This window comes from Onychostruthus taczanowskii, unplaced genomic scaffold, assembly GCF_017590055.1.
Source record: "Onychostruthus taczanowskii isolate IOZ18803 unplaced genomic scaffold, ASM1759005v1 scaffold70, whole genome shotgun sequence".
NCBI classification, from domain to species: Eukaryota; Metazoa; Chordata; class Aves; order Passeriformes; family Passeridae; genus Onychostruthus; species Onychostruthus taczanowskii.
In genome coordinates, this window is record NW_024504787.1 from 1,846,658 (window position 1) to 1,861,594 (window position 14,937).

Below are 14,937 nucleotides of genomic sequence, written 5' to 3' on the forward strand. Positions count from 1 at the left end.
ACCTTCTCCTTAAATCCAATTTAAATCACTCTCTACAGCCCTAATCTATATCCATAATTATATCATTTCGTACAACAAGCTTGCGAGAGGTCTTAAGAAATTTATGTAGATTAAAATTCATGGGTGCCATAGTACAGATTCCATATTATTAAGATTGATTAGGACAGCTGATGCTGTGATTAAAGAAGCCAGCGCTTACTGTTGTAATTAATTAGGTATTCAGACACAACAATAACTGCAATAACAGAAAGAATGTGCTGATCTGGCAGAAAACAGAGGCTGATCCTGTGTTTTATAGTCTCGTTTTGCCATTTAAGGGTGGACACCACTCAGTTAAAGACGTGCTGTCCCTCTGTCTCTTCCCTTACACATCAAAAGAGCAGAGAAATCCAGGGGTTTTATACCTTCTGCTTCACCCTGTTAGTAGGAATAAGTCCTTTATGTGGCATCCCCAGCTATTGTATGTGCTCATTTGGAAGGACACATGGACCTTCTATAAAATTAATATAGTTCAGTAATGGAAACCAGGATTATCTTTATATTTTTCTTAACAGTCCCAGCCTTAATCAGATTCCTTTTGAGACAGATGCTGAGTGAAAACATGACAGGAGACATGTCTGGCAATGAAGAGCTTCCAGATAACAAAGCAGGAAAGACACAGTTGACTCAAAAAGGCAGACAGGTGGACATAGCTAGTCAAGGTGACAAACACTCAACAGGAAAGCCAGGACCAGACTTCCCTCTCTGTGCCAAAGGCTATAATCACAGAAGTCAGGGTCAGGTTTTAAAAGCTCTTAAGGCACTCTAAAGTTTATATTTTGGGAGAGATTAGTCTAAGTCATCTTTAAAAATTAGGCTCAAGGTCTTAACTCACATAGATGCTACTGAAGACATCAGCACGGAATCTGATTTGTGTTTGCACCTTCTTTCAGATCAAAGGAGAAAACACTTTTGCTCTGGAAAGGCTCACACAACTGCCTTAAACAACCTCATTCATTACAGCTGCAGCACGGTCATTGGAAGTACATGGCATCATTAAAGTGGTTTAGACTACAATTGAAGATGGCAACTTTTTATTATATTTTTAATGAGTGCATTCCTTCACTTGTTTATTTTACCAGTAAAACGTGGTTTATGGCACATGGCAGATTGTTACAAATGGGTCAAATAAATGCTTCCTAGTCATAATGATGTCTCAGGTGCTCACTGTTGCAGTTTAGGAACTGCTGTTACAAAATATGAACAGGAAAGCTTGCACCTTGAGATTTAGGGCGGAGAAACAATACAGAGCCAGAGATTTCCTGTTGTGAGGAACTTTGCCTCAGAGTAGCTGGGCCAGGCACATTTCTAGGCCATAGTGTATGCCTAGACCAAATGCTGTAGGGTTTGGTTTTCATCCTGGACCTTCTACAGGTGCAGGCAGGTCACTCTTTATCTCTTCTCCCAATTCACCTCCTCTCTAAACTCTTCTTGTCTAACACCTTTCAGGCCTGAAATATCAGGGTGGATATTGAGGTGTGGGAAGCCAGTCTTTTCCTCTCCCTGCACTAGTGAAGCCCTGCTCTTGCCCAGTGTCACTGGTTGGTGCCTGCTGAGGTCAGGACTGGCACTGGACTCACTGTCCATCAGCAGCACTGTTAAATGACAAGCTCCAAAATTAACCTGGGTAATGATAATAAATAGAGATGGAGTCTGAATGCTGTCTCTGCTGGCAGTGGGTGAAATTGGTTCCTGATAACCTCTTTGTTGAACCAAGGAAAATGAATTGATGATCTTTGTTCATTACAAAGTCATGAGTTGCTACAGAACAGGAATTCCCCTGTGAGGCACACCTTACTGACTGTCTCAGTGGTGACTTGGAAAAATGTGGGCATAAAAGCTTGACTGTCCATTTGTACAGACAGCTAGTCCTCACCAGAGAGGCTGGACCCTGTACAGGGTATGAAGTGGAGATTGCTGTTTCGCTAGCGCAGATGTGCTGTGTGCTAAAGGGGGGTGGTGGTGGAGAAACTTGTGCTGGGTCTGCAGAGTGGAATGACAGAGCCAGACCTGGATGCGGTGAGCGGTCAGAAACAGAACCACTGTGAGCCTGAAAATAATAAATGAGGTGACACACTTTTAATGGGTTACAAAGAACTGAGGGGACTTAGCTTTTTTTTTTCCTCAGCAATCTAATTCCAGACCAAATGCACTTAATCAGAATCATGGAATAACCTGATTAGGGAGGGATCTATAAGGATCATCAAAATCCTGCACAGGGGATCCCCAAGAGTCAAATCATGTGCCTGAGAGCATTGTCCAAATTCTTCTTGAACTTGTCAGGCTTGGTGCTAGGACGATATTCTTAGGGAGCCTGTTCCAGTGCCCAGCCATCCTCTGGGTAGAGAACCTTTTGCTGATATCCAAATTTAATCTCCTCTGACACAAATTCAGGCCATTCCCTCAGGTTCTGTTACTGGTCACCAGAGAAGAGATCAGTGTCTGCCCCTCTGCTTCCCCTTGTGAGGAAGCTGAAGAACTTAGCATTCATTAAAGCATTCCCCATCTAAGGCCCCACAAAGCTGCCAAACTGCTGGGCCATCCCTGGCTCTGGTCAAGTTGGGCATCCTTTGGCCCAGGAGAAGTGAAAGGGTGTGAGATGCTATGTGGTGTATTTCCATTATTTCCACTTCTTTCTGGGCACATCAGTGGACAGGAGATTATGGAGCAGTCTTCAATTTTCTGGGAGCTCTGCTTTGTTCCTTCTTCCAGTTCTCTAATTTCACTGATTCTTGGACAGCCAGTCCCTTTTCTCTCATTTGCTACCCTTTGGTCTCCTGATTTTCTCATCTCTACGTCCCCTTTCTCTTACCAAAGAGGCTTTATCTTTGAGTGAGAATTTTGTCTAGTCCCTCACAATGTAATTCAGCAGGGCAGGACCTGTTAGCAGAGAGCAGAATTCTGATGATGTGAGACACAGCAGAAGCCAGTGCAGATGGTGTCTACTGTTACTGTACATCACACATGGTTACAAGAGAGGCTCTGGGTGGCTAAGAAGCTTTGGCAGAAGAGTGCAATCCCTGCTACTGTGACTAATGTGGAAATGGCAAACGCTCTTGTGCTGCTGCAAAGTGACTCACAAGATCATGGCACAACAGATTATGCTCTTTGTCCCCACTATATATTGTGACACATTGCCATGTTCAATAGCTCTGCAAACTGAAAGATTAAAGGGCAGGAATTAATACACAAAAAGGTCAAATCTCCAAAGGGGCTCAGACTAGTGGAAGGGGGAATACTTATTGCCTTGTTATTCACTCTGTGGCAAAAAATGCACTGAGGCATTATGTACTTGGAGAAGGTGAGACCCTGGCTTGCAAAGGTTGTGACTGCTAGGAATGGTTTTTTAGTGCCATGGCATGGATCCATAGCCTGACCAGATTAACAGAGAAAGCTAATTCCTGCGGGGACAGGGGCCGTGATCAAAGCCCTGGCAAGTAGGGATGTTCAAAGTTTCATCCACTTGCCACAAAGGCATGGATGGTTTGGTAATCTGACTGAAGTGACACCATGTACATCCCTTCTCCAGTCAAAGGGAATCTTGAAAAAAGAGCACAGGAGAAGACAGAAGCAAAAAGAGTGGAGTTATAGACTAAATACAATTATGTAATATGTTCTTGTTTTTATAAAGACTATGGTATTCTGGAGTCCTTTGGATGCAGCATCAAAAATATGGTTGGTCAGAAAGGTGAACAGGTAGACAAACTGCACAAATTAATGGAATTTATGAGGGTCTGAGTGATATGGATGTCATGCCTCTAGAGATGTACATTGTCCTGTTTTGCTATTTTCAGGCAACAAAGAATATTCTGCTACAGGCTATAATGATGTGAACCCACATTTGAGGTTTTTTTTTTTTTTTTGCAGAGTATGAAGGAGTATCTGAAAGGAATATTCAGGATTTAAGCAATATATGGCAAGTCATAATCATAGCAAGACTATGATTATGTACATAATACAGCAGCAGTCTTAGCCACTTTCAGAATGAGAGATACACCATAAAAAAAAGCTGTTTGGGAGATGCTGGCTTTGGAAGGGGACTGTCATGATCTTCCCTTCTCTATAGTGTTAGTGCAATTGCCTGCTCAGCTGTAATATTTTATTTTTACCCTTGCATTTAGGGACAGAGCCATGCAGAACCACAGGGCAGTAAGAGATGCAATAGAGGAGAGTGAGAAAAATCCCATAATGATGGAACAAGCTGCCCAGTGATGAAATTTTCTTTCTAACCCCAAGCAATTAGTGGCTGGCTTATATCATAAAACATGAAGTTTTGTGTCCTATCTACATTTTTATCCAGTCTAATATGGCCGTGGATGTTCTCATTACCCATATAAATGTCTAATCCTTTTATTTTTCATGCTGCTAAGCTCCAGGACTGAATAAAGCCTGTGGCAAGGAGGAGAAGTTTGGAGAGTGCATAAATGCTCATGAGAAGGAACACAATTAGATGGAGCAAACCCGTGATGTAAGCTATGTGACTTGCTTTCAGCATTTCAGGGACAGACAAAAGCATAATGAGAGGTGGGTGGTTGACCTGGCACTGTTCCCTTTACACCTCTGGTATAACTTAAGGTGTCACCACATTATGGGGAAAACTGAGCAATGAGAAAGACAAATATGTTGCTGAAGTTACCCTGAGATAAATCCAAACTTTACACAGCTCAGACTGTTTGGATGTCAGCTCTGCTGGCAGAAGGGAGTCTTGTTGCCTGCAGCAAAGAGGGGCAGGATAACACCTTTCTGTGTGTCAGCCTGTTGGTGTTTGTGCAGGGACTTACTGGGAATTGCTGTCTGAGCAAGTCTCTCTGAAACTCAGAGAGAATCAGATTAAGGCCAGTGGCATTTATATATCCATGGATGAAATACCTAACTGAGGTATTCTTTAATTATGGGGATTGTTGGGGGTTGCAACAAAAGCTCAAGCTATTAAGATTCACCTAGAAAGAACATCTTTTCTCTGTACCCACGGTAATGGATCATTGAAATTGGCTAAAAGGATCTAAATAAACCAGAAAAAAAGGACAGACATACACAGAAGTGGATGAATAAACAGAGAAATGATTGACTGGCAAACAGGCAAACTGAAATAAATGGACAGAAGAACAGATGGCCATGTTTATACAACCTTAAAGACAGAATGCTTTCTCAGTGTTGTGGTTGAACTCACTGAACATTCTAAGGGCTCTCTGCAGTCTTCTGATGACTCCAAAATCTCCCCTGTCCTTACGCTGCTACAACACATATATACATGCCTAATTTTGAGTACAGTAAGTGCCTTGATTTTAATTCTGATTAGAGTTGAACTCAAAGTCCATGCTTGCAAAGTGTTTGTTGGGAGGAGAATAATCATTTGTCAATACCTAGGTAAGACTTTGGTATTTCTATACTATATGGTATTTTTCATAAATTCCCCTATGACGATGAATCTTCTGAGTTTTCAGAACTGGCTAAGATTGAACTAATTATTTTTTCTTAGAGTTTTTGGGGTTTTTTGGCTGGAACATTAAACTCAGTATTTGATTTCCTAACAGACTAGATCAATTTATCAGTTCCCCAGGGTAAAATATTCCTTTGCCAGCTGGTGATTAGGATCAATTAGTAACATTTACTTAGTTTTTTTATTGCTATGATTGTTACCATTAGTATGTGTACAGGAATGGTATAAAATGACTTTCTAGAGGAAGTGTATTGGAGGAGAGAGCTATCTCAAGTCTTGAGGATGCTGAAAAAATGTAAGTGCACATTAAGGAATGGTAATTGGTAATTACAGATTTAGACTGTATGTATATTTGTAAATACAGGTATAGGGGCAGGTATGGATCCTTTAACCTCCCTCATCCATCTCTGATTGCCAGTGCTTGCTAAATCACTTCTGTAGTGCTGGCATCTTCCAGCTAGGCACAGTGTGAATCCCAGCAGCAATTCTCCTGCAGTGTGCCACCACAGGGTGACCCTGAGCCCACTCAGAGGCTATATTAATGCAGCTTCACTCCCCAGGCCTGGTAAGGCAGCAGGATTTGTGTGCAGCAGGCATTTCGGAGGTCAACAGCTGCTCCCTGCACACAGGAAGCCGGTTGGGTCAGCGGGCACATGGACCTTTGGATCATCCTCCCAGAGCCATCTGGCTGCAGGGGAATTCCAGCAGGAGATACCAGTGCTAGGTGCAAACAGGCTTAGCACAGCTCCTTCAAGGCTAACCAGAAGCAAGACCCTTGGGAGTACTGCGAGGGGATCTGCCAGCATGGACTGCTCGGGAGTCAGGTCAGTTTTCAGTTGAAGCAAAACATGCTGGTTGTCCTGACTGCGTTCACCAGACACGCTATCCAGCAGATGAGCACTCAAATATTCAGTACCCAGTTTTTCCACCTCCAACATGCCCTTGATGTTTGTCATCCAGATTGAACCGTTTAACACTGTAGCTGCATAAGACACAATACACCAATGCAATAATGAGCCCTGGTGGTGTGGGGTGTAACCCTTCTGAACCTATGCCACGGCTTTTTTGGGCAAAGCCTGTGAGTGTGGACAGTATCCCTAGGACTGAGGCAACAGGTTGTGGGCACAGGATTAGTCTGGCTTACCTGGGTAAGGGTGAATGCCATTAGCAAACACGGCTTCAGCAGCTGGCTGCCCATTAGCCTGCGGCGGGAGGCCAGTGAAACCATTCACCCCAATTGGAGATGGGATGCTAGGCACAGCTGGTGCAGTTATGCCAGGAGGCGTGCTTCCACCTGAAAAGGAGGAGGACACAAGGGCAGAGCTGGTGAGTGCTGGAAACAACAACTTTGTGGAGAAAACTGCTGACACAACAGCTGTGGCCACCACCCGCAAAATAAAAACCAAAAAAACTGAGAAGTGAAAAAGCTCCTAAGCTGTTGAGCAAATAAAAGGACTGCTTGCAGTTGCTCCCTTGTTCAGAAAGCACTCAAGACAAGCTTGAAAAACCTCCAGAAACTCAGCCCCAGCTTTCTACAGCAGTACCTACCAGATTCCCTTTGGATCTCTGCGGGTGTACTGATTTCCTGGACTGCTCTGTCTGCACTCTCTCATGAATACACCTTTCATGTGCAAACTCATTCTGAACTTTCTCAGCACTAGGGATCCTTAAAAGACTTGTCAAGTTTATTGGTAGCCTAAAGGTAGCCAGTGATACATTTTTTAAATGTTACTGTTTGGTCCAAACTTGACTTCATACTGTTTTAACAAATATCTCTCAATAAACTGGGGCAAAATTTGGACTAAAATTGTCCCTTTCATGGAATCTTATTCTTTCCTTCTTCCCAGATGCAACCTGTGGGGGACTGTAATGCTGCTATTTCAGAAAAACAATTCGTCTTTATGTTCTGAGTGGGATCTTGTCACCCACTGGTAGAGAATTCTTGAATTTCTGGGGAGAGAATTAAATCTGTCTGCTACCTCACTGTCTTACTCCTATGTATGTGTAATATGACTGGACAGTCTGTTCTTCTTGCAACATGTTCAGGATGATTTCAGGGACCAAAAATGAGTTTTCAATGAGCCTGAAGTCGTATCTTTCTCTTGCTAGGTGTGCATGGGAAGTTAAACTATTTTATCTTCAACAATACCTTTCTGTGTCAGGGCATACTACTGATTGAAAGAACGATTTTTGCAGTAACCTCTCTTTTAAGGCAATTGCACATATTTTCTTCACCATTGCAGCGTTCCATGATGGGTTAGTCCTATAACACCCTTTAACCACTGCTTAAATCTGTGTTGGTGCTTTAAGAAAGCTGCTAGAGATGCATGAAGTATTTTAATATGTTCAGATTTGAGTAGCCCAAAAAAAAAAAAAAAGACAGTACTTTAGCTCATTTCTTATACCCTGAGCAGACAAGCTGCTGCTTCCCCTTTTCTTATTTAAATGGTGTTGGCCTTTAAAAATGTTCTCTGTGGGGGTACAGGGAGCCAGCAGTGGCAACTGAAGTCCAAAGGCAATGCTCTTAGCATATGCCATCAGCTTTCAAATCACAAAGGCTACTTAAAATTTCAGTTGCTTTTCTGGATCTCTCCTTTATTTGCATAGAAAATGTAAATAATTTTTTTTTTCTAAAATTGCAGCAAGGGATTTGCGCTTGCTGTTTTGTGCATGTCTGAGGAAGTTTAGGCATATTTATTGGGATTCTTCAATTTTCTTCTTACAAAGAACCCCCCTGGAGAGGTCAGATCTGTAGCTGGAGTAAAACTGGCATGATGCCACGGTGGAAAACAAATGGTGGTGGTGCATGCCAGTTGTGGATTTCATCCCTCGTTTGAGATCTCTTGCTGTAGCCACACCAGGTGCAGATTTACAACAAGGAGAGAGAGGGGGAGGGAGGGAGGCACTGAGAGGGGAAGAAGGAAGAAAGCCTAAATAAAATTTCATTTCTAGCCCCTGTCTGAAGGTAACAGAGTAGCAGACCCACTGCCAGACGCACTTTTCACCCAGATTGTCGCAGTGATGGGAGAAATGTAAAACCTGAACCAAACTCTCAGAAATGTCAAATTAATTGCCTTACAATTATGGATTGTTGTGTGAGATAAACCTGACCCTTGATGGAAGACTGTTAAAATGGCAGCAAAGAGTGTTATAATTTTCTTGGTCTGAATTACCCATGGGGAGAGCTTATTGCACTCCATGGACTGCAGTTCAAATGAGATGTCTAAGTTTTGTATGGTTAAAGCCAGGTATGATGGATGCTGTCTCTCATCTATTAGATTTTCCTGGATTCAGAACTCTGAGCCCCTAGGTCCCATGGAAACGAATGAACTTATGGTCATATTCCCAGGAATCCACTCTCCTGGAGGTGGGACACAGAGGAAACCAGGTGTATTAGGAGGCCTGAAGATACCAGCACAGAGGCACTGTGCTGAGCCAATAACTCCAAAGCCTCTAGGACTTCTGGGTTACCAGAACCTTTTTTCCTAGCACAATTTTTCTTTTGCTTCAGGAAGATCAAAATACTTCCTTTCTATTTTTTTTTTCAGTGTTCCAAACACTTTTTCTAATGCCTATTTTTTTTTTTCTGAGAACTTTGAAATATTTCATTTTCCTTCCAAGGCAGAAAAAAGATATACTTCAATGACTAGAAATCCTGCTATGAAGCAGAATGATCATTTTCCATTTGGCTTTCTGAATGCTAACAAAAGCCAGCAGGAGAATTAATGTTAGGCTTCAGATATCTCCTGGCTACTCAGAAATTGCTGCTAGTGTTGTAGGCTTGCTTGCTCAGACATTATGTGAAACATTTTCTATGCATCTTATCACATGCTTTGTGAGTGTTGTAGTAATACAAGGAGTAATTTCAAAGTCTAAACATATCTCCTAAGGAATAATGGTCAATGGACATTTTCACAACACACCACAGAGGTTTTTCATGGAGGAAGCTACTCATTCAAGGTAAATCTGAAATAATGCCAAAGTGAATAGGCTCTGTGATTGAAAGTATGTCGTTAGGAGAGTACAAAATCGGCTGCCATGAAAGACATCAAGGGATCATCTAAACCAGCATCTTATTTTCAATAATGACCAGTCATGGGTGATCCAGAAAGCATGTAAAAAACATGAGTTTCTTCTCCTCTATTCCCACAGTGAGAGTTTAACATGAGTCCCCTCATCCTGTCAAACACTGGAATAGGCTGCCCAGGGAAATGGTGAAGTTGCCATCCCTGGATGTATTTTAAAGACAGAGTGATGTGGTGTTGAAGGATGTGGTTTAGTGGTGGCCTTGACAGTGCTGGGTTAATGGTTACCCTTGATGACCTTAAAGGTCCATCACAACCTAAATTGCATGATTCTATGACTCTGAAAGGCACTGGTCATAGCAGAAGAGGAAATGATTACACCAGAAAAGAGCTGGGATGTTTTTCGTGTGCTGGAGATCCTGGAGGGCACAGAACTTGGCTGTTGTACAGGTTTTCTCACAGCCATGACACAGAACACACTATTTTCAAGAATATACTTATGTATATTCAAAAGAGCTTGTGCTCTTTTGTCCATTGCAAACTACTGCCTGGATGCAGCTTTCCAGACCCTGACAATATTTGAATTCCAGGCAGCCTTTGTTTGATGTTCTCTCTGCTCCCACCAACACAAAACAAATCTAGCTAATACAAATATGATAATCTTGCCAGCAGTGGGTTTAAAGGGTGCACATATAATTAAGCCACTTTTTTATTTGGATTTGCAGTAGCTCCATCGACTTTTTGTTTATACATTTATCATTGTGTAAACACATATTTTGAAATGTGCAGTATAAGATTTTTGAGTCAAGTGCTTTTCCTTGGGTCTCCATAAAGTCTTGTGGAATGAGATCTGTCTTTCTTACTGTCCCTTCTCTCCCCATTCCCTCGTGATATTCTATTACAAACTGTCCTTTAAGATGTGCCTTTGAGTCCTCTACCTCCCTACCAGACCCTAGTATATTGAAAAACTTCCCAAATGCTCACTTCTTTCAAGGTTTGGCCCCACTTTTCCTGCTTCCCTACCTCCCTGCTGTTAGGCCACATGTCAGTCCAGGACTACCAGAGCTGATGATTCCTTGAACTGCTCCTGCCCAAATGGTAACTATGTTCTTGAACCCTCAAGAAAGACAGTCCTGTTCCCGTCGCAGCTTATTTCTCTGCCTGCTGAACCATATACTGCAGCTCCTAGAATGGGTTTTTTACAGTCTAGCTAGATCTTGGGAGCCCTTCTCTGGCTGCCTGTCTCTGTTCCTGCAGCCAGAAACGCCTTCACTAGAGACCCTCATTCCAGCTAGTACCAGACGTCTTCCTTGAGTACCTTCTGTCCAAGTTTACAACAGAGGGAAATGCTTATGTGTCCTAAGGTCAAAATTCATCTTGTTAATGATACTACATCTCCCCACAACCCTATTTTGCTAGTCTGTGGGACAGCCTGGCTGTGATAGCACCAACACTGATCCCTTGGACACATATATGCCCCAATAAACCAGTGTAGGTCACTGTGGGGGTGTTTTGGGACACTTGGAGGGTTCTTAGAGTAAAGAGAAGTTGTGTGTGGGATCAGACTGACAAATGTCATAGAAGCACAGAATGGTTAATGTCCTCAAAGACCTCTAAGATCATTGAGTTCAACCATTAACCCAGCAGTGCCAAGCCTGCCACTAAGGCATGTCCCTAAATTCCACATCTACATGCCTTTTAAATAATGCCAGGGATGGACACTGGTTCACTGCCCTGGGCAGTCTGTTACAATGTTTGACAACCATTTTGAGTAAGAAACTTTCTAATATCCAATCTAAACCTCCCCTGGTGCCACTTGAGACCCTTTCCTCTGGTCCTGTCACTTGTCCCCTGGAAGGAGAGCCTGATCCTCCCCTGTCTAAAGCGCTAACAAATCCTGCCAGGTGTCCTGTGGGATGTGGCCCAGTTTCCCTGCCCTTTGCCCCCTCCAGCCCGCTGTCCCCATACCTGAGGTTGGAGTCATGGGGGCGGCTGCCAGGCCGTTCATGTTCAGAGCCGCCATCTGCTGCATCTGGGCCGCGGCGAAGGCGGCCATGGGGTTCAGGTATCCGCCCTGCGCCACCGAGGCCATGATCGCCGCTTGCTGCTGCATCAGCTGGAACAAAGAGAGCAGGGAAAAAATATCACGCGGTCACTGGCGGGGCAGCCTGTGGCACTGGCAGCAGGAGGGCCCCCGGTGAGGGTGGGATGCGCCCCGATGTTTTGGGGTGACAGCACACCAGCCCTATGGTACCCCCCAGGCTTGGTCGTTCTTCTCGCTGGAAGCAAAGGGCACCTGTGCAAATTGGGGTCAATATGGTCCCCACCCCGCCATGTGCTCCTGAGGGTGGAGGGCTCCTGTGACCTGGACTCGGCCCACCAGCTGCTTGGTACTTCTCCCGTCAGAAAGGCAGAGAAGAGTCTTCATACAGACAAAACACAATATACCTGAGCAGAGCGGTTTCGTGGCTTATGTTGCTTATATCAAAATTCTGGAAAAACCCGGAGATTACTGATAGGAGACCAGGAAAAAGGGATTCTTTCTCCAAAGCAGAAATTTTTACTAGTTTTCTAGGGATAATCTGTTTTTTCTCCACTTGTCAGTGACAAAAATTACTTTTTCTGGTGCTGCTAGGAGATTTCAGCAGGGTAGTGAGCAAAACCACGACCAAAACTTCTGACCAGATCATAGCACTGATTTCCAACACTATCAGAGATGCCCAGAAGTGCTGTACAAGAGAAGGGAGCTCCCTTGCTTTAGCAAGATTAGATTTGTCTAATGAGAAAACCCCTTCCCTGTGGTTTTGATCTGGGTTGACCTTCTCAGTTAATTTTTTCTAGAAAGTCAAAATGCTGCTTCTTTCAGGGCACCTACAAAAGTAAGAAGTAAGGAAACCAGGCTGCATTTTCAGGCATTTGGGGCTAAAAATTTTGGAGTAGAATGTTGGTGAATGTTTATGAATCCTGGGAATGCTTTTTTCATTACAAGTCTTTGCAATCCTTATGTTACACTCAGAGCCCAGCACACAGCTGATGCAGCTCCTGTGTACAGGAGAGAGATTTTAAAATGGTCCTGGTGCGAAGGATAAGACAGTTTGGTTGAAGCTGATTCTTGTTTCCTTCCCTGGTGCTGTACAAAGAGCCAGACAGGGTGGGAATGTCTGAGTATCCAACCCTCAGCAGTGACAAATTCTGAATGCTTAGAGAAGGTGTGGGGGGAAAAAAGACATGCAGAAAGTTTGGGAAACCTCACTCTGTACATTCCCCAGTCCCTGGTAATCTGTGACTTGATGATAATAGTGGAAAAGAGAATTGTTTTTCTGTGGTGATTTTAGAAGTGATTCATATCTTTGCTGTCTCCAAAATTGGAGTGACTCTGTTTCACTTCTCTCTCTGATTTCACTCTCTCTCCCATCAGGAAATCACCCTCTGATGCTGTTCTTTAAGCACATGGGACATGCTTCTCAGAATTAAACAGACCTCAGAAGTCATGGCAATGAACAGACTGTTCCCTTCTGCTCATTTTAATATTGAAGCATCAGCTAAATTAATTGTTCTTACACATGTACACTAAAACAAACCCTTGAGAGCACTGCACTCATTCAAGTGCTGAAACTTTCCCTGTCACCATCCATAAACCGTCCAAAGTAAGGGGTGCTCTGACAACAACCTGCTGAATAACTATGCACATGTTATGAAAACTTGCTTTGACTTCTCCAGCAATAAAATATAACACAGGATACCTGACTTCACACATTGTCTGATCTACAGGCGAAAAGAATTCTACTGGATTTGAGTCTTATTATTTTTTGAAGCCTAATAAAGTGTGGTGGCAAAGTGGTGGCTTTCCCTTTGATGGTTAACCACCCTGTTTTATTTTACCCTGCACAATGTACTTTGACATTTTAATTAGTGATATTTTGCTCTTTGCAATTACTGATGGAGTGATTAGACAGACTTTTGTATTATACACTATGCTGATCTTCCTTTAATGAGTACATTTGTTCCTGGGCATCATTTGAGTTTATTCTCTAGAGGAGGTACTGAGCAGGCAATACTAGAAAGTATGCCAAGGAAGTAAAGGAGGAAGGGAAATCCATCCACCCTTCTTTAACACTGGATTGACTCCAGCATTAGGTGTGCTGACTCACATCTCATTTTCTGGTTTGGGTATTTTTACCTGATTGATACCTAGAGATTTGTTCTTGTTTTTAAAATAGATTTCTCATATATTTGTAGTTTTGTAGATTTTTAATAAATAGTTTTATAGCCTCTAGCACTTTCTTACCCCTTTTCACTTTGATGCACCAAAAATGAAGTCTTAGCCTGTGATATGGGAAACTAGATCAGGTGCTTCTGCTACAAAGCAGAGGCACTCCTGCAGAGAACAGTCACCCAATATCTACTGTACTCAGTGCTCTGTGGATGTACTCTCTGAGATGTCTTAGAGACTTGGGAACCCCTCTGGCTTGTTGAAATGAGCCCTTTACATCATGACCCAGAGAACACAGTCCTCTCTGCAGCCTTCAGACCTAGTCAATAGGGTAAAAGTGGGGCTGCCTGCAGCTGGAAGGAGTAGAGCATACCACATCTGAACACAGTTGTGTACCCCAACTGATGGCTTTGCTTCCTTGGCTGGAGAGGTGGCCTCAGCCAAGGCCCAGGAATGTCTGGATGTTTCAACCCTTGACAAATTTCCTGCCAAACTTCTGAGGTCACAGATCCAATTGGTGCCTGTGCCGCTCTGTTTGAAGGTTAGGGGGGAAGAAGAGGGGGCTCGTACCCAGCCCAGTGGTTGATGGTCAGAGCTTGGCTGAGTGCAATGGCACCACGAGGGCTGGAGGACAGGAATTCAGTCACCTTGAAAGAAGCTGACTGCATAAGACCTACCTGCTTCCCCCCCAGGGTGGCTCTAGGGAAATTTACAGGAGAACAAGTCCTGTAAGGGTCACCAGTCTTCCTTCTAAAACCTCCAAGGCATTCCCAATGAAAGTCACCCCACTCCTTCCCCAGCTCCCCCTGAAGACAAATGTCCCATCCACTCTCCTTTCACTTTGAAAGAGACCCAGTGTATGGTCCCAGTTAATAAAGCTGTAGAAAGTGAGGCAGTGACCCCACCAGAGGCAAATCAATAGCAGTAGGGCCCCTGGGTATTGTGTACTTTAAAATATGCCATTTGAAATGCAGATTTTCCCTGCCTGGGCTGGGGCTACAGCACTAATCAGGAAGGCAGCAGCCTTATTATCTCAGACTGATCCAAGGGGACAGAGAGGAGCTTTTCCCTCCCTTAGCTGAAAGGACGTACTTCCTTCTTCTTCTCTTACTTCCCTTGCATGACCTTTGCCTCAGCATTTAGAGCTTTTCCCCATCCATTTTAAGGATTCGTTCCTTCTTTCCTGCTGTCTTTTCTATTGCTCAAATATTTATCTTCTG

The 14,937-nt window shown here is 43.4% G+C and overlaps 1 protein-coding gene across 46 annotated transcripts in view; it reads right to left on the reverse strand.

Moving 5' to 3' along the window:
* The window catches only part of CELF4 (CUGBP Elav-like family member 4), a 671,175-nt gene that overhangs the window by 35,008 nt on the left and 621,230 nt on the right, over positions 1 to 14,937 (reverse strand). For all 46 annotated transcript variants that reach the window (XM_041422024.1, XM_041422001.1, XM_041421981.1 and 43 more), the window contains 2 exons: positions 11,473 to 11,620; positions 6,624 to 6,773 (listed from right to left, as the gene is read on the reverse strand). In XM_041422024.1, the coding sequence (XP_041277958.1) occupies positions 6,624 to 6,773; positions 11,473 to 11,620 (298 nt within the window). The remainder of the gene's footprint in view (positions 1 to 6,623; positions 6,774 to 11,472; positions 11,621 to 14,937) is intronic.